At 41.0% G+C, this 20,627-nt stretch overlaps 1 protein-coding gene across 1 annotated transcript in view; it reads right to left on the minus strand.

Annotated features, from left to right (window-relative positions):
• Positions 1–303: 303 nt before the first annotated feature.
• LOC126471264 (unconventional myosin-Va-like) overlaps positions 304–20,627 on the minus strand; it is a 170,613-nt gene continuing 150,289 nt past the window's right edge. Inside the window, exons 8-10 of the mRNA XM_050099382.1 lie at positions 15,566–15,884; positions 1,753–1,997; positions 304–450 (exon numbers count right to left, since the gene is read on the minus strand). Of these exons, the coding sequence (XP_049955339.1) occupies positions 304–450; positions 1,753–1,997; positions 15,566–15,884 (711 nt within the window). The remainder of the gene's footprint in view (positions 451–1,752; positions 1,998–15,565; positions 15,885–20,627) is intronic.

The raw sequence follows: 20,627 nt of genomic DNA on the forward strand, positions 1-20,627 counted from the left end.
GGATGTTCACACATTTAAGGTCTTTGTGAATTGTATCAGCCCATTATTGCTTAGGTCATCCTTAGGGTCTGCTGCTGACAACTTCAAGCGTGTAACCCACCTTGGCAATAGAGTCATCACCAGCCCGTAAAACATGCCCAAACCATCGAAGATGACACACACACATCTTGTTCTTACAAGAAACAGACACAGAAAAAATAATCCCCTAATCAATATTATTTTTGATATCAAATTCTAATATACTATCAAATAGATTATTTAAATAGTAGTACACAGAATTGAAAGTTTAATCATCACTTCAAGTCATACTCTAAAACCAACACGTGTAAATGCTGTATCACCACATGGACTATCTTTTTCTTTCTCCACCTCTTCCATTTGTTTCTGCAACTTGATTGTTTCTTTTTCCAGTTCTTTTACCTTCTGGTGGAGCCTGAGAACACCTTCAGTCTGAAAACAAAGATAGCACTGAAAAGCATGACTAAAGCACATGAATCAATAATAAAGCTTCCTTACTGGTAGAGTTTTACTTCCATATCCTGTATTTTTGAGGTGAAAAGCCTGGTTTTCATTAATATTAGCAAACACAATTTGAATGTCTTCTTACGTAGCAAAGTATCTACCAATGAGTCAAATTTCTTTTCATCTTAAAGTACATACCATGGCCTTTATACTGGTGTCCCAAGATGAAGTTTCCAGAAGAATGTGAAAATGGAATTGATCAGACTAATTATAACTCACCTCTCTGGAGACCTGAAGAAAGATGTTTCTGGCCACAGATTTGCTTTGGATGAAGAAGTGCATGTCTGGCTAAAATCATGGTTTGGTAGGCAACCACAAACATGTTTCCATGATGGTATTGACTGTGTATCACATAGTGGGTTAAGTTTATCAACAGTTATGGTGATTACTTTCAAAATAATGAACAGTTTACTTACTTTTTCCATCTGAAGCTTCAAAATGGCTGACAGTTCTTGCAGTAACTCACAGAATGGTATTCTGTGTGCACTCTACTGGGACAACATTCAGGAATATGACAGGAATGATCATTTGGGGGAAAAATAATAATCTAGTGAACTTGGGCTCTGAAATGCATACCTTAAGATCTGTGAGCACTTATTCAATAGAAGAGATACATTTCCCAGTAGCAAAGATGTACATTTCCTCTTAGAGCTTAAGGAATGCATTTTAGAGCCCATGCTTACTAGACTTTTTTCCTTGGAATGGTCCTTCTCATCATATCCATGAATATTGACAAATCCTCTTGGGACACCAGTATAAAGGCCAAAAGGCCATGGTATGTACTTTAACACTGAAAAAAATTGAGTCATAGGTAGATCCTTTGCTACAGAAGAAGATATTCAAATTATAACCATGTTTATGGTTCATTTTACAAGTGCTGGAATAACCAAAGTGATCATACATTCATCATCAGGTGGATATATTTAAATTAACAGAGCATAATATTGATACTGTTCCATCTACTTCAGCAAGCTGTGGAACCTGAATAACAATTTTTTTCTTTTGCTGGAATTCCCTTCCTCCTTTTAACATTCACATGAGACAAGCCTGAAGTTTTAATTATTATTTTGAATTTGAAAAATATGTGAAGACAAAACTGTTTAATCTGTGTAAGTTATCTGATTCCGCATTACCCCAAAATGCATTTCACCTACAAGTAAATCCCATAGTATACAGACATTGCAAACACAAGATAAACACAGTGGGGATAATAAAGGAATAAAAACTTACATCTTCCCCATGGTCAGATACACCACTTATAGTTTTATCTTGTGCACTAACAGTGATTGGACTATAAAAAGAACACTGATGAGTACTTTTAGAATGCCCATGCCATTGCAGGTGACCCATTTCATTCTTCAAGCTTTCATTTTGTTTTTCCAATAGGTTGTGCTCTTCCAGGAGTTTCTGATATCCATCTCTATCTTTGCTCAGCATCAGCCTTTTTAGCTCAACACAGGCCTGTAGATTCTCTACTAAAATTAAAGAAAATTATTGTGTAACATGACTAAAATATACACCATTTAGGGTAGCATGTTGAGTGGAAACAATTAACTACAGTATATCCTTAAAAGGGTGTCTTCATTTTAGCATACATAATTTACTAGTCTCAATAAATGTTGATAGCATCAAAAGAAGCATTATTGGAAATACAAATCTGAGTGACTACAAAGTAAGTGTATACATTTTTTTAGAGCCATGGAATAATAATACAAACATGAATCATTCTGATAAATTTAAGCTCAACTATAATCAGATAGTAAATGATTAACCGAAAACAAGCATAAGTCACCAACTGAAAAAGCTGTTGCTCTTCTGCATAGTTTTACACTCCTGATACATAGTACAAGGTGCTGCTTTTGTATTCAAAGGAATTTTTAACACGGAATACTGACAGTTAAAAATTACGCACAAAGTCTTATCAATTTAGAATATTACAGGCTCAATAATGAAAAATAATGGGCCAGAGTGAAGTCCTCAAATGAGTTTAAATGCAATGTCATTTTTCCAAGAATGTTGTTTCAAGATTCAACAATGTGTGAGAATAGAAGAGATGAAAGTATTTATTAGTGTCACTTTCCACACAGTAGCTGCTTGATGTCAGCTAGGTAGTTCAATCACAAGCTTTCCTGTGGAGTTTTTAAAATGTGAGTGGCAGAATAAATTGTTATAAGAATGATTATATTTGGCATCTGCAGGCATTTCTTCTCCCATGAATATGGTCCTGAAATATTACAATGAATTAACAATTACAATTAAGAACTAACAATTGCATGAAATAAATACACCCTGATATCAAAGTTGGTCCAAACATACAGAGGCATTCACTACCAAAGAGAACTTTATACACATACAGCTGAGGAAAAGATACCAATGTGTTTAGCATACTCTAAAGATATGAGCATATATCATGCTATGCTCTCCTAAATAACATCTCAGTGAAAGTGCCTTACAAATGCCCCTGTTTGGCCTGTTACCAACTATTATGTGTGCATCTACATTCTGTGATTCTGTGGATGACTGATAAGCAATGGTGTCACATTGTGGTGTTGTAGACAAGTATGGAACAAATGGGAGGGAGAGGTATGGTTGATGGTCTCCTAAACCTAGCATAAGGTGGGAGACACCTCAACCACAGCCACCCACCCCCACCACAAAAGTAGTTGAAAACATTATGTTATTGTTGTTGTTATTGTTGTTGTTGTTGTTGTTGTGGTCTTCAGTCCAAAGACTGGTTTGATGCAGTTCTCTGTGCTACTCTATCCTGTGCAAGCCTCTTCATCTCTGTGTAACTACTGTAACCTACATCCTTCTGAATTTGCTTACTGCATCCATCTCCACATGGTTGAAGGCGCAGGCGGCCGAATTTTACGACGAAGGAATTTCCAAGCTAGTCCATCGCTATGATAAGTGCCTTAATTTAAATGGCAACTATGTAGAAAAGTAGTATTTAAGTGCGGCTTTCATCTGTATATAATTAAAAGAATTTCCAATATTTATTTATTTTTTATTCCAAAACGTAATGTACTTTGTGGATAGCCCTCGTATAAGGTCATTGGTCTCATTGGATTAAGGAAGGATGGAGAAGGAAGTGAACCATACCAGCATTTGCCTGAACTGATTTAGGAACATCACAGGATGGCCAGACAGGGTATTGAACTATCGTCATCCTGAAAGTGGGGCCAGTGTGCTAACCACTGCGAGACTTCTCTCGGTCAAAAATGTGTGATCAGTTGGATGATTAGGGAATTGTCTGATGGTAACAGCATAAGTGAGCAACAGTTGGTACTGTCAGAGATAAAGAGGGAAGATTCTTGCTTCAGCAAGAAGTTTGTCTAGGGGACTAGTCAGGAAGGTGCCAGTGGCCAGTCTTACCCCATGATGACTGACTGGATCTAACAGTTTCAAAATGTAAAAGGGTGCCAAAACACAAACCTGGCAACCATAGTCCAACTGTGGCAATAGCAGGGCCTGATAAATACAGAGAAGAGTAGTGTAATCAGCACCTGGAGAGGTGTGGGCAAGAAAGCAAAGACTGTTAGTCTTTAGTTGACAAATATCGTGCAGCCAAGTCAGTGTTGAGGCTAACTGACATATCTGTCAATGGACAAAGGGGTTTTTGCTTAGCTTAAGAACTAGTATGATGATAATACCTAACCACTGTGATGAGAAATATGGTTAAAGATCCTCAGTACATGGAGCAACTGAATAATATTCATTTGATGTTGGATCATCTCATAATGAATTTAATCAAGGCCTGGGACCATACTGTGAGATGAGGAAAGTGCCTGAAGTAGCTCCAATGCAGTGAAATGTTCATAGTGCTCCTTACATTCATTTTTACTGCATTTAATTAGATAGTGAACCTCAGAATTTAGTTGCCTGAAAGGGAGGATGGTTAATTTCCTGGAAAGAGGCAATACAGTAAACTCTCAAAGGTATTGCCAAACTGAATAGGCATTGCAGTTTCTTTGGTCCACCATGGCACATACAATGGTGGAGGCAACCTTCAGAAAGAGGAATAGCAGTTCCAGCAGCATGGGAGATTGTGTCAAAGACATCTCCCACAACCTTGTTGAAGCAATCTGACAGACAGGCAACAAAGATGATAGCAAAAGCATACAACTGTCATTGGTTCTCTGAAGTGCCAAACATGGTTATTGGTCCATAGGGCTGTGACAAGTGATAGGACACTGAAAAATGGTCACTGTACAAAGCTCACTGGGTACAGGCCATTCTAGCAAAGCCATGAGCTTAGGGGAAAGAGATCATAAGGTCAGCAGCTGAATAGGTGCTATGGGAAGCAACAAAGTGGCTAGGAGTATTGTCATTGAGGGGAGACAGACCAAGATTGGAAAGAAGTTACCTAATCAGAAGGCCTACCAGAAGAAATGGAACTTCCCCAGGGCATGATGGTGTGCACTGTAATTGTAAAGTAACAGGAAAGGGCGGGACTGATTGATTAACTGAGAGAGTATGGGACCAAACGGCGAAGTCATCAGTCCCGCGATCCCCCCTTTGGAATCGCGGTACTGATGACTTCACCATTTGGTCCCATACTCTCTCAGTTAATCAATCAGTCCCGCCCTTTCCTCTTACTTTACAATTACAGTGCACATTAGAAAGAGAGTCCGGTAGAAATGAAAAGATTCAATCAGAGGAGTAAAATTATAAAAGAATGAACATTAAACACACACAGTATAAGCATAAAAGGTGAGACCAAACCTAAAAACTGGAAAAAGGGAAAGAGGGGGAGGGGGGGGGGGGGGGTGGAGGCAGTCATGGGATCACAAACCGTGAAGACTGCAAAAGGAGTCCCAAGCACAACCAACCTGCCCCTGCTCCAAGACAAAAGGAGAACCTCATATCTGGAAATAAAAACCACTTTCATAAAATAATGTGAGGACCAGGTCAATCATCTGTGAATCATCCGCTAACATTAAATTTAAGGAAGCAAGGAGACTATACTTAGCATGAAGGGTCGAAAGAAGGGACATGCCACCAATATGCGAGATTTCGCCAGTCTGGCATCACAACCACATTGTGGGGGGGTGGGTCGTTATGTAGGAGGAAACAATGGGTGAGCCGGGAATGGCCAGTAAGTAAACAACATAAAACAGTGGACTCCTGAGAGGGGGCAGAAAGAAGTGCCCCAAACTGCAGTAGACTCCTTGATTGTGTGGAGTTTATTACTATGAGCAGTAGCGCTCCAGATGGCATTCCACTGTTGGGCAAAGAGAGATTTGACATATATCCACACATACGCAGTTGGAATCGTGAAAGGAAAAGGGGGTAAGTATCTGCTTCTCTAGCCAAACAGTCAGCCACTTCATTCCCTGGGATTCCCCCATGACTTGGGATCCAGACAAAGATGACTTAACAGGCAGCATGCTCTAGGGCAGAGAGAAAGTCATGGATGGCGGAGACCAAGGGGTGATGAGAGTAGCATCGATCAATAGCCTGAAGGCTTCTCATGGAGTCTGAACAAATTAAAATACTATGGAGGGAGGCCTGAGAAACAAAAAAGGAGGGCCCTGTAAATGGCTAGAAGCTCTGCTGTAAATACACTACATGATCCTGGCAACAAATAGTGCTCAAAGCTGGTAAGAGACGTGAAAGCATATCCCACCTTATCAGTAGTCTTAGAACCATCAGAGTAAAAGATGGTGGCACCCTGGAACTCTGCAAGGATGGCACATACAAGATGCCAGTAAACCATAGGATCAATATAGATCTTAGGACCCTGGAAGAGAGTGCAGATGGAGATCCTGACAGAGGGTAGTGAGATGCATGCCAACTGGCAATCCCACCCTTGGGCAGGTGTTATGAGGGAGACATTCCTCATTGGTGAAGACTGCAGTGTATAGAGGATGGTCAAGGAAGTGGTGAATGGCAACTGCGTAAGAAACAAGGAGTTGGCTCTGTTGGATGTGTATGGGGGGAGGGGAAATCCACGCTTATGTGAGGAGACTATCAACAGGACTAGTGCACAGGGCACCAATAGCCAGATGCACCCCACAATGATGGACAGGGTCAAGGAGTTTCAAAGTGGAAGGAGCTGCTGAACCATAAACCTGACTACCATAATAGATAATAGAGTCTGGACAAAACCAGAGCATGGTGGAGAAGAAGGAGGAGGAGGAGGAGGAGGAGGAGGAGGAGGAGAAGAAGAAGAAGAAGGAGGAGGAGAGTGGAATGGTCTGCACCCCAAGATGTGTGGGCCAGAAGGTGGAGAGCAGTAAGCTTCCGTATGCATGTAGTTTTTAGGTAGTGAATGTGGGGCAGCCATGTCAGCTTGTTATCAAAAATAAGGCCCAAGAAACGGGACTGTGTTACAAAATCAAGGAGCTGGTTGCCTAAGTAAAGTTCTGGATCAGGGTGTACTGTGGGTTGACAACAAAAATGCATAACCTGCGTTCTGGAGGAGGAAAACTGGAAGCCGTGGGTGGTGGCCCACACAGAGGCCCATCGGATGGTGCCTTGGATCTGGCACTCAGCAGACATCATCGAGTGGGAGCTGTACCAGGTGCAAAAATTGTCAACGCACAACGCCAGGGTAACTAGAGGCCCAACAGAGGTCACAAGCCCATTAATGGCAGTGAGGAAGAGAGTAACATTTAGCACAGAACCCTGTGGTGAAGTGCCAACTTGAACTCGGAAGAACCAGTAAGATAAAAACTCGCGGATAAAAATCTGAAGAGGACCATGGAAGCCCCAGTCATGGAGGGTAACTAAAATGTAATGGCACCAAGCCATATCATACACCTTATGTAGGTAAAATAACAGTGGGACAAGGTGCCAGCAGTGAGTAAAAGCCTGTCAGATGGATGATTCCAATCACAGTGAATCGTCATGTGAGAGAGTGGGGTGGGGCTGGGGTAAGGACGAGGGGGGAAGGGGGGGCATGGTAAGAGGAGGAGGAGGAGGAGGAGGAGGAGGAGGAAAGGAAGTAACAGAGGCAAAAGTTGAAGATAGTCACCCCGGATGCAGTCTCTCATACTTTTGGCGAGCCTCAATGTAAGACAGGCGATCCAGGGGCTTATATTCTTGTATCTTCTTTTCTCTCTTGTAAGCTGAGCAGTCTCGTGAGTGAGGGGAGTGGTAGTCAGCACAATTACCACACACATGCAGTGGAACAAGGGCTTCCCTCATGGACGGTGTGGTCACAGTCACCACACAAGTGGTCCGCCGTACAGCGGAAAGACATATGCCCAAAACACAACCCCCAAAAGCACCACATAGGTGGAGGGATGTACAGCTTCATGTCACATCTGTAACACATAACCTTGACCTTCTCTGGGAGGGTATCCAACTTGAAAGCCAGGATGAAGGCGCCAGTATTGGTGCAGTTGTCTTTCAACCCTTCTGCACACGTCGGACAAAATGAACACCACGCCACTCCAGATTAGCCTGGAGTTCCTCATCAGTTTGCAGGGCAAGATCCCTATAAAAAAATGACTCCCTGGGTCATATTCAGAGATTGGTGAGGAGTGATAGACACTGGGACATTGCCAAGACAATCACAGGCACAAAGAGCTGCAGATTGGGTGGCAGAAGTAGTTTTGATCAACACAGAATCCAATCACATCTTACTAATCGACTCCACTTCACCAAACTTGTCCTCTATATTTTCCACAAAAAACAATGGCTTTGTGGTGGTGAATTTGTCCCTAATATCTGTCCCAGTACAGATGAGGTAACGGGGAAAAGGTTTCAGCTCCATGGAAGCCTGGCCCTCCTCCCATGGTGTAGCCAGGGAGGGGAAAGTTGCCAGGTCATGTGAGACAGCATTTAAGAATCCTTCACTATTTGAAGAGATGTCTGTGTGAGAACAGCCAGATTTTTGAAGCTTGCACCAAGCATCCGCCCTGATATCACCCACTGCAACCAGGGGCTCTCCCCATGGGCGTCACCCAGTCACAGCAAGGGCCATCTGGCACAGTGGCCGTTGCCAAGAGTTCCAATGCTCCAAGAAGACAAGCAACTACTCCTTGGCATACACAGGGAGGGAATAACTGAGGTTTCAGCAGTGTGATCCCTGTGTTGTCAGGGGGCTCAGCCATATGGGTACATAACAGCCCCACCACAAGGACTGGCTACACGTGCTGGTGACCTAGCAGTGTGGAAGGGGGCTAGACTGGGAAAGGGAGAGGGGAACTGAGAAGGGAGAGGAATCCACACCATAAATGCTAGGGAGGGAGTTCTTCCCCATATGGCTCACAATAAAAACAGGAAATTTTGAAGTGGAGGTAAAACCTCAAGTGGGGACTAAAACGTCAAAAGGGTGAAAGAACGGGCAAAAGGAACAAAATTGCAACCAATACAGGAAACCAGGAGAATAGCCAGGTCAACATAAAGCAGAACACCAAGAGAGGGGAAGGAGGTGGCAACAGGGAAGGAGCAGGGATAGGGAGGGAGGGGGCAGGGAGAAGGAAAAGCAGCGAGGGAATGAAAAATGAGCTGCAATATCTCGGGGCCTCATGTGCACCACACACGAACTCACGAAAGAACCATGAGCCCCCTGGAGAGGAAAGATGGGAGGGGGAGGGGAGTTGTTGGATTAAGTTGGTCATCTCAAGGTAAATAATAGCCTGCCTTGGAGGTGGTGGTGATTGCTGAGGTCATTCTCACATGCACTGCAATTGCTTCCACTGTAGTACAAACAGAAATTCACACATTGATTTCATGATAACAATGCAGCATTGGGAAATAGTCATCAGTGAAGCATGTTTGTTATAGAGCAACACGAATTGTAGAAGATGAGTAAATGAGATAATGTAGTTCTGGCAGGTGACAGTAATATCCATTACAGTTTGATTAGATCATCATGTGCTGGGTGTCCTGATTAGGCTAGAAGGGCCAGAAAGATCAGTTATGCCCCAGAATCACTACCTGTCATCAGTGGGGATGGAATCATATTGATTAACATTTGTTCCATATCCAAATGAGTGGAGAGATCTGATGCCTCTGGAGTCACTGGAATGGCCTTCTCCTGGTATTTCCCTTCTGCTTCACAACCTTTGGTCACTGACATTCTTGTGAGGACTTATCAAAAATGGTTCAAATGGCTCTGAGCACTATGGGACTTAACTTCTGTGGTCATCAGTCCCATAGAACTTAGAACTACTTAAACCTAACTAACCTAAGGACATCCCACACACCCATGCCCGAGGCAGGATTCGAACCTGCGACCATAGCTGTCGCGCGGTTCCAGACTGTAGTGCCTAGAACCGCTCGGCCACACCGGCCGACGAGGACTTATCCACAGCAGTTGTGGATAAGGATGAAGGGCAGACAACTCTGGCACCCCCAGGATGTGGCAACTCCAGGCAATAGTTGGTGTCAAACCTCTGACCTTGGGGTTTCTGGGGAAAGGGGTCCCAAGAGGGAGACCTGCTAGAGGAGGGAGCTGCTTCTCTGGATGGGAGCAGGATGTGGTTCCCAAAGATGGGGCCATGGAAACCATGAGAGAAGGGCAGAGGCAGGATCTAACTATTCATTTTTTCTAAGCATCAATATATGACATATATGACAGGTGCTCAATTTTTTATATTTTTGTACTTTTTTTTTTCTTTTTTAAATCTGGGCAAGTCAGTAAATGCGGAGGATAGTTTTTTTTTTTTTTTTTTTTTTTTTTTTTTTTTTTTTTTTTTTTTTTTTTTTTTTGCAAGTGAGACACAAAGAATAAACCACCATTTGACTGTAAATTACTATATTTTTCTTCTGTACTACCTATATTTCACATTTTACATAGTTATTGAGTACAATGCTAAAAGCTCTTACACCATTAAGACATCATATCTAGTTATATCTGGTTTTTCACCATATATAATGTATTAATTGTCGAAGAACTTTTAGCATTGTACTTGATAATGGCATAAAATCTCAAATATAGATAGTACAGAAGAAAAATACAGTAATACACAGTCAAATGGCGGTTTATTCTTTCAAAAAATACTGCATGACTGTGACTCAGCACAAGCAAAAACCTTTTACAAAGGTGGTTGTTTATAAGGCTCTTCATGGAATGGCCATCTACAGTTGCCACATTTTATGGCATGTGGCAGGATGACATATGACCAAAGCATACGCATTGGAAGGACCTCGTGGGTGATAGGACATAATGTTTCATTTCACACCTGTACACCATGATTAACTTCCTCTGGGAGGAGATTTGCTTCAAATACTAAGATGAAAGCAGCTGTATCTGTTCGGTTATTCTTTGGACCTTTTTGTACATGCAAAAAAAATGGAAACCGTGCCAATTGAGATTAACCTATAGCTTCATGACTATCTACAGTGTAAGGTTTCCTTGGACCGGATTAGAGATTTACATGGGGCAATAGAGAGTAGTCAGGAGTACTGATTGCCATGCAGTGGACCTGGGTTAAATTCCCAGTACTTCTGGGATTTTTCCTTGGTGGGAACACTGGAACAGGGTTCACTCAGCCTCATGATGCCAACTGAGGAGCTACTTGACCTAGAAGTAGTGGTTCCAGGTTATGAAAACTGACAGTTGGGTCAGCCATGTGCTGATATGACACCCTCCATTGCACATCCAATAGTCCCATTGACTGAGGATGACACAGCAGTAAGTCAGTACTGACGAGCCTGCCAGGCCTCAAGGACAGAGTTCAGCTTAGTGAACAGTCATTGGTAAGCTACCCAGTCGTCCACATGTTTAAAGAGCTTGAGATTGTGCAGCAGAGGTGGCCTTAAAAGTGATCCATTGTGCATTTCTCACAGGGAGTCAACTACAAGTTTATCTTCAATTTGTTCTACACAAAAATAATGGTGTTTTCACTGTAGAAGTATTCCCATTTACTCTAGTACATACCAGGTACCGAATAAATTTTTTTGCTCCCAGCTGTCTGGCCCATTAGGTAGACAATGTGGGGAATTGTTTTTGTGTTTTATTCATCTCATGATGTACATTTGCAATCCATTTGGTTTGCATATAGGAGACATGTCAAAAATCTATAAAACAGTTACAATGATTTTTACATTAATAAATAATAGCACTATAATAAATAATAACACTATAAGGATATTTCTTAGAACGTGTAACACATTGTCCAGCTCAAAAATTTCCAGTTTGTCATGCATGAATTCATCCCCTGAGTACTAACACTTCCATGTCAGTACCTCATATAGCTTTCTTTTAAGTGAGTCTAAATTCATCTGCATTAACTTGTTCCCTTTTAATTTATTACAAATTTTCATTCCCATGTATTGAGGTCCCTGGACATACAGTCTGATGTGGTGGGTGGGGAGCATAAAATTTTCTGTTCCTAGTATCACGTGAATGGACAAAATGGTTTCTCTCAAATAATTCATGTCTGGTGTACAGAAATATAATAATCTCATAAATGTATAAGGATGGCAGAGTTAATATTTTAAGTTTTCTAAATACTGGTCAGCATGGTTCTTTGTGATTTGCACTGCACATATCTTGTATGATTTTTTCTGTCCTTTTAGTATCTGCACTATCTGTCGAGTTACACCAAAAAACAATACTATATCTAATAATGGATTCAAAGTAGCTTGTATATGCTACTTTTTGTGTGTCCACGTCAGTTGCAGTTGATAATATTTGCATTGCAAATGCAAAGCTGCTCAGTTTGTTTGCCAGGTATTCAATGTGTGCCAGCCAGCTCAAATATTTATCTACATTTAAACCCAAGAATTTGACTGAGTCAACTTTTTCTATAGGTTTGTTGTTGTGTACAATCTTAGTCTGCTCATAGTTGGACTGTTTGGTTTTGAACTGCATCATGCAAGTCTTAGATACGTTTAGATTCCACCCATTTAGCTGAAACCAAGTTTCTAAGGCACTGAGGGTACTGATCACAGATTTGGGAATTTTTTTCTGAATCCTGATGTTCAACTAAGACAGAAGTATCAACTGCAAACAAAACTGATGGGGGGCTGATATTTAATGGTGAGTGATTAACATAAAAGAGAAATAGGACTGAGCATAATATGGAGCCTTGTGGAACAACCTGAAATTTTTTTTTTCTTATCCTTGCTTTTTTTTCCAGTCAGAAAAATAAAATATGCCATTTGAAGAAATGATAACTCTTTACTTTCAGTTGGATGAGTAGGATTTAGGATTTAAGCCATTGTAGGGCACTGCCACTAATGCCATATTTTTCAAGTTTGTAAACAAGCAATGTATTGTTTACAGAATCAAACACCTTTGTGAGGTCGCAGAAAATTCTTGCCATCTTATTTCTCTTGTCTAATGATGTACTTATTTTCTCAATGAAACTGTTTACTCCGCCTATAGCGTTTTCCCCCTGCTGAAAACCAAACTGATTGTTTAGAATAACAGAATATTTTGCAATGAAGTTTTGGATTTGTGCAACAGAAAGTTTTTCAAATAAAATATTTTAGATAGGACTGGGAGAATTGAGATAGGATGATAATTTCCCATGATCTCTCTTGATCCCTTCTTGAAGAGTGGTTTGACTTCAGCATATTTTAGTTCCTCTGGGAAACAGCCCTCTTCAAAACATTGATTCATTATTTGAGCTAGTGGGTTTGCAATTTTATTGTGTACCACTTTAATAACTTTGGTGGGTATTCCATCCCAACCTGCAGATTTTTTGTTTCTCAATGTTAGAATAGCATTTTCTACATCCTCCACAGAAACTTTTAAGAATTTTGTAAAGTTTTCAGAGTTTTCACCTAGGACAAAGGGATTTACTTTGTTGTGGCAATCTATTACATCTACATCAGACTTTGCTACATTTATAAAGAATTTATTACAGTACTCTGCTATTTGAGTTGCATTTACAATAGTATTTCCTTCAATGTCAGTTTTTGAAATTGCTTGGTTACAGGCTTTAACACCTAACTCAGATTTAATGACTGATCACACAGCCTTTGTCTTACTTTTATGGTTTAAAATTAGCCTGTTATCTGCCAGTTGTTTTGCTGCCCCAACAACTCTTTTAAATATGGTTTTATAGAGTCTAACATATTTAATGAGATCTTCTCCGTGCAGTTGCCTTTTCTTTACACTGAAAATTTTTATGCCCTGGGTAATCCACTTTATTTTTTTTATTTTATTGCTGCACAGTCTAGGTGGAAATGTTTCATTAGATACACCAAGATGACTATTTAGGAATTTCTCAAGGTTTTCATCACTTGAGTTACAATGATCAAAAGGCCTTGTTTTCTCTTTTAGCTTCTCACTAAATGTTAGCAAGTTTTCTTTGCTAAAGTTCCTGCTCGTATGGGTTCTCACACATGAAAAGTTCCTGTGTCTGTCTTTGGCAGCTCAATGAACAATGCACAACGATCTGAAATACCTGGATCTGGACAAAATTTATACACATCTTCATATACATAATTAGTTAGAACATTGTCAATACATGTTGCTGATTTCCCATTGTCTCTGGTAGATTCAAGGAAATTTAACTTGAAACTGTATTTTTTTTACTAAGTCATTGAATCGAAGTGTGGCTACCATCACACATGATATCAATATTAAAATCAGCAGCTATTACAATTTTTTTCTTTTTTTCCTCTACAAAAGTCTTCTAGCATAATTTGAAGCTTAGATAAGAATAGTTCTGTTGTTGATGCCCCTGGAATTCTGTATATTGAGATTATTACGACATTTGTCAGTGAGTCCACTAATTCTACGAAACAGCTCTCAAACACACATTCTTCATTTAAATAATTAAAACAGTTTCTCATCTCATAAAGTTTATATCACTATGTAGAAGTATACATGAGCCTCCACGTGACTTGTTTCTTCTGCAAAAGTTACTTGCTTATCTGAAGTTTCCTATATTGTTTAGAATTTTGATTGTGTCCTCTGTAAACCTGTGCTCATTTAAACAAGCAACTCTTAGATTTGCACATTCTGACAGAATGATTTCCAATTCATCTATTTTGGAGCTTTTGTTGTTAGAAGCATCAGTGTTTAAACCATTTATATTCCAGTGGATACCATACCTACTTTCACTATTATTTATAGGCTTTAGCACATTTCTCACCAGCAGAACTGGAACTGTCTGCACTGAAATTCCTAGACTTCTCTGATGAGACAACCAGATCAGAACAGCCATTATGAAAATTTAATTTTCTATGTCTGATGTGCAAAATGTCTGCCTGATGCCATCTACTCCAGTCTAGGGCTCTCCCTATGGACAAAACTCATCCACAGCAGAGACCAACTGGCACAATGACTACTGCTGGGAGTTCTGATGCCCCATGAAGTTGGGAATCTACTCCTTGGCATGCATCGAAAGTTAGTATCGGAAGTGTGATCCCTGTGTTGTCAGAGGGCTCCACTGAAATGGTATGTAATTACCCCACCATGTCAGATTGGCTACCACATTGGCTTTTAAGCACATGTATGAGTCTAAGCAGTTATTGTCCACAGATTATCTTTAACACTGTATGTAGTGGATGCTACTGACAGTGTTGTTCTCCAGTTATTCCACATTACAGAAAAAAATTAAAAATGAAGATAAAACCTAGAAGGGAACTAAAATTGGTGTAATATAATTAAATGAAGATTTCAAGGAAATAAAGCAGAACCTAGGCAACAGCCAGGTCAACATCAAAGGTTGCCTCCATGAGGAAGTAAGATGAGTATAGTTGGAGATGGGAGACTGCAGCACGAGAAAGCAAGGAGATACTACAATAGATTGGGGGGCCGTGCTCACCATGCATGTACTAATGAAAGAGTTATGAGCCTCCTGGGGGTTGGGGTGGGTGGGGAGTTGGGGGAAGGGGACAGCAAGTGGCATGGACAGAGTGGCAGCATAAAAAGTAAAAGAGAGGAAGGAAACAAAGGGGTGCAAATGAAGGAGATAAACCATAGAAAAGAGGTATTAAGTGCTGATGATCCCAAGTAAGTAATCTCATCTGCAAGCTGTATGTCAATATTACAGATCTACAAAATTTAACTGATCAAATAACTTTCAAATTTAAATAAATAAATCAAAGTAGAAACAAAGTAAAATAAAGTTGGTGAAACTTTGGTATTTATGAATGACATATGTTTAATGTGCTACTAGTTTACCTGCTGCTCCAAACTGATTAGATTTTATTCTCTCATTTAATTTGTCAAGCTCAGCTTTTAATCTAAGATTTTCTTTATTAATTCTTTCTACTTCTTCTGCTTTTTCTTTTTCAAAATGTTCCTTTTCATTAATTATAGTCATTTTTTCTTTCCTTTCATTTTCAAGCAAGCTTTTCAGAGTTTTTAAGTCTTCAACCTTTCTCTGCAACAAGGCAACCATCACTTTTTTCGCTGTCTCCACAACTCTCAAGGCATCAAACTTTCGTTTCACTTTGAGTAATTCTATCTGTGCCATCCTTAAAGCATTGTTCTCTCTAACCTGCAAACAAATTGTAAACAAGCAATTTTCAATAACAAATTGGTATCATCTGCATTACTGGCCAGCAATATGACCTCACATTCAGGAACATGCATAATATCATGAATGTGAAAAGAAATCCTACCTTCAGATGCCATTTTAACTGAGTTATAAATAAATTAAATTCAAGCTATAATACAGAAACAGTCATAACATATTGCAAAACCAGGTAAAGAACCACAACAAAGAGCAGCTAGTTGTTGATACAGGATTTCACTGAGAGAAGCTCTGTGACAATGCTGTATCCTGCTACCAGTGCATGTGACATATATAATAGAGGGAAACATTCCACGTGGGAAAATGTTATATAAAAAACAGAGATGCTGTGATTTACCAAATGAGAAAGCGCTGGTAGATAGACACAATAAAAAACACACGAACACTCACACAAATTTCAAGCTTTCGCAACCCAAGGTTGCTTCATCAGGAAAGACGGAAGGAGAGGGAAAAACGAAAGGATGTAGGTTCTAAGGGAGAGGGTAAGGAGTCATTCCAATCCCAGGAATAAAAAAACTTACCTTAGGGGGAAAAAAAGGACAGGTATACACTCACCTTAAAACCCACATCCTTTCGTCTTTCCCACTCCTTCCGTCTTTCCTGATGAAGCAACCTTGGGTTGCAAAAGCTTGAAATTTGTGTGTGTGTGTTTTTTATTGTGTCTATCTACCACCGACTGGTGACTGCCCCTGGGAGGCGTTATGCATGGAGCAGAGCTGACGCTCTCTGTTTATCCAGTTGTACATTTTACACTCATTGTTCTGTGTCTCGTATTGTGTGGATTCGTGAGAGGCCTATTTCTCATACTGTTCAGAGGTTTATGAATAAAACATTTATTTGTGTTACTTTGATAAGTTTCGTGTATTATTAGGTAAAGTCAGGCATCGAATCATTCCCTAAACTACATGCCTACAAATGACATCTATCAGAAATCAAAATAAAAGCTTTTTCAAAAGAACTAGAAAAACAAAGATGAGATGAAGTCTATAAGGAAACCAATGTGGATATGAAATTCTCTAAATTCTCCACATTGTTTAAATTTAACTTTGAAAAGGAATTTCCAAAAGTATGCATGTCTGTATCAACATCTCACAAAAACAGATGGATAACAGCAAGTATTAAGAAGGAAGTGCTCCCAAACACTTAAACACCTCGGTTCCATGGAAAAGATTCGCAATGATCCAGAATTCTTAAATTTCTATCATAGATACAAAAAGATCTATAAGAATAGGCTGATTGCTGCAGAAAAGTCATTTAATGATAAAATAATATATAACGCAGAGAATAAAAGCAAAGCAGTCTGGGATGTTATAAAAATAGGAATACAGAATAACATACTGCTAAGGGGGGGGGGGGGGGGATAAAGTAATAAATGATTGACAGCACTTAGCAAACTATGTAAACTAGCATATTTGAAGTATTGCAGAGACAAAAATTCCCCCAAATAAACATAACACCTGTAAATAATGTTGCACTAAACATGGCGATGTTACTTCCAACAACAGAGAATGAAGTCAGTAAAACAATTCAGAAACTAAAAAATAAAAAGTCAGTAGGTTTAGATGAAGTACCAATGTGTGTACTGAAACAATGGATAGGGATTATACAAGGCCCCTTAACAAATATAATATATGAATCCTTCACATCAGGGGCATTTCCAGAGCAGTTAAAACAGGCAAGAGTTGTACCTTTGCTTAAGAAAGGTAATGCAGAAGACATAGAAAATCAGCAGCCCATTTCCCTGCTGTCGGCATTCTCAAAAATAATAGAAGCAATTATGAAAGACAGATTAATGAATAACCTGAATAAATACAATCTTTTCAGTTTGGTTTCCGAAGTGGCAAAAATATGGAGTCAGCCACATTAGAATTCACAAAAGTTGTACTTGATGCCCTTGATAAAGATGAGTGCGCCACAGGCATATTTTTGGATCTTTCTAAGGTGTCTGATACTGTCGACCACAAGATTCTATTAAATAAATTAGAAGCATCAGGAATAAGAGGAGTAGCTAATGACTGGTTTCAATCATACCCAACAGGTACGGTAAAAAGAGTAGAGATAACACATACTTCAAATAGATCAAAACATTTAGTAAAACACTTATCAGAACCAAAATACATTAATATAGGGGTTCTGCAAGGTAGCATATTAGGACCAATATTGTTCCTGATATACATCAATGACTTTTCCAGTAGTGTTACTCATGGTGAAGAAATCCTCTTCCCTGATTATTTTTTCTAATTTTTTGTAGGGTTTTAGGGCGCTCAACTACTGAGGTCATTAGTGCCGAGTCAAAAATGTAAGTGCACACATAATTCGGTACAACTCAAGGGGGGGGGGACACAAGAAAGTTCTTACAATGACACAGATAAAATAATTAAAAGAGTTAGATGTCTTTGGATAAGTCCATCAAAGTAATAAAACAAAGAACACGAGCAGCTGCTCGAGCGTCAACAGCTAAAATTTTCTGTAGGGTAGAGGGCAGAGACAGGACAACACCAGATTGAGTAAAATGGGGACACAACAATAAAACATGGCGCACTGTCAATGCATTACCACAAGGGCACTGCAGGGCGGGGTCACCAGATAGCAGGCAGCGGTGGCTAAACCGGCAATGCCCAATCTGCAACCTGGCCAAAATGACTTCCTCTCGCCGAGATGGTCGGGAGGAGGTTGTCCAAGCTGTTGGGAACGGTTTTATGGCCCAGAGCTTATTTTTTTGAAGTGACTACCAAGTATCCCACTATAATGACACAAACCTCTTACTAACAACCCCACTAATGTCAGATGATTGGACACAAAGGGAGGATGGCCGAGGCAGGAGGACTGCAGCCTTGGCCACAGCATCAGCAGCCTCATTCCCAGGCACCCCTACATGGCTTGGAGCCGACATAAAGCTAACTGGAGAGCCATCATCAGCAAAAGAATGGAGGGATTTCTGGATCCATTGCACCAAGGGATGGACCGGATATGGAGCTCCATGGCTCTGAAGAGCACTGAGTGAATCAGAGCAGAGTACATATGGAGAATGGCGGTGGCGGCGGACATACTGAACGGCCTGAGAGAGAGCAAAAAGCTTAGCCGTGAAGCTGGAACACTGGTCGAAGAGCCGGTGTGTAAAGGTGATGTCCCCAACGACAAAGGCACAGCCGACACCATCATCAGTTTTGGAGCCATCAGTGTAAATAAAAGTGTTACTGGTGAGTTACGCACGAAGTTCGACAAACCGCGAGCAATACACGGCATCCGGAGTATCCTCCTTCGGGAGTGAGCTTAGGTCAAAATGAATGTGAACCAGAGCCTGGAGCCAAGGTGGTGTCAGGCTCTCACCCTCTCTGAAGGTGGTAGGGAGGGCAAAATCCAATTGTCGAAGCAGGCGACGAAAGCGGACTCCAGGGGGCAGCAGGGCAGACACATGCAACCCACACTGATGGTCGAGAGAATCATCGAAGAAGGACTGATAAGAGGGGTGGTCGGGCATTGACAACAGCTGGCAGGCATACCGACAAAGCAGTATGTTGTGCTGGTAGGTCAATGGTAATTCGGCAGCTTCAGCATAAAGACTCTCGACGGGACTGGTGTAGAGAGCTCCGGTTGCAAGACGTAACCCCCAATGACGGATGGAGTTGAGATGGCGTAAGAGGTATGGCCGAGCAGACGAGTAGATGAGGCTCCCATAATCCAGCTTTGATCGGACGATGGACCGATATAAGCGAAGCAGGACAGTGTGAACCACTCCCCAAGATGAACCACTAAGAACACGTAGGACATTCAGAGAACGTGTACAACGGGCAGCCAAATAAGAGACATGTGGAGACCAACAAAGTTTCCTGTCTAGTGTGAGCCCTAAAACCTTTGTTGACTCCATGAAGGGGAGAACAACAGGACTGAGATGTAAGGATGGTGGAAGGAATGCTTTATATCACCAAAAGTTGATGCAAACCGTCTTCTCTTCAGAGAAACGGAAGCCATTAGCCGCACTCCATGAATATAGGCTGTCAAGACAACGCTGAAGGCAGCGCTCCAGGAGGCATGTTCTCTGGGCCCTGCAGTAGATCGCGTAGTCATCGATGAATAGAGAGCCGGAGACGTTAGGTGGAATGCAATCCATAACGAGATTGATCGCTATGGCAAAAAGGGCTACACTCAAAACGGAGCCCTGAGGCACTCCGTTCTCCTGGAGGAAGACGGACAATACGGAACCCACACGTAGCCTAAACATTAGATCTGTTAAAAATGAATCAATAAAAAGGGGCAGGTGACCACGTAGGCCCCACCTGTACATAGTGCGGAGGATACCTCCTCTCCAACATGTTTCGTAAGCCTTCTCCAAATCGAAGAACACAGCTACCGTTTGGCGCTTTCGCAAAAAGTTGTTCATGATGTACGTCGACAAGGTGACAAGGTGGTCAACAGCGGAGCGGCGTTGGCGAAAGCTGCATTGAACATTAGTAAGTAGTTGTCGAGATTCAAGAATCCAAACCAACCGAGCGTTAACCATGCGCTCCATCACCTTACTGACACAGCTTGTAAGAGAAATGGGGCAGTAACTAGAAGGAAGGTGTCTATCCTTCCCGGGTTTGGGTATGGGAACGACGGCCTCATGCCAATGTGTGGGGACCTGACCTTTGGTCCAGATGCGGTTATAGGTACGAAGAAGAAAGCATTTGCCTACCTGAGAAAGGTGTGTCGGCATCTGAACGTGAA

Source organism: Schistocerca serialis, chromosome 3, assembly GCF_023864345.2.
Source record: "Schistocerca serialis cubense isolate TAMUIC-IGC-003099 chromosome 3, iqSchSeri2.2, whole genome shotgun sequence".
Lineage (NCBI taxonomy): Eukaryota > Metazoa > Arthropoda > Insecta > Orthoptera > Acrididae > Schistocerca > Schistocerca serialis.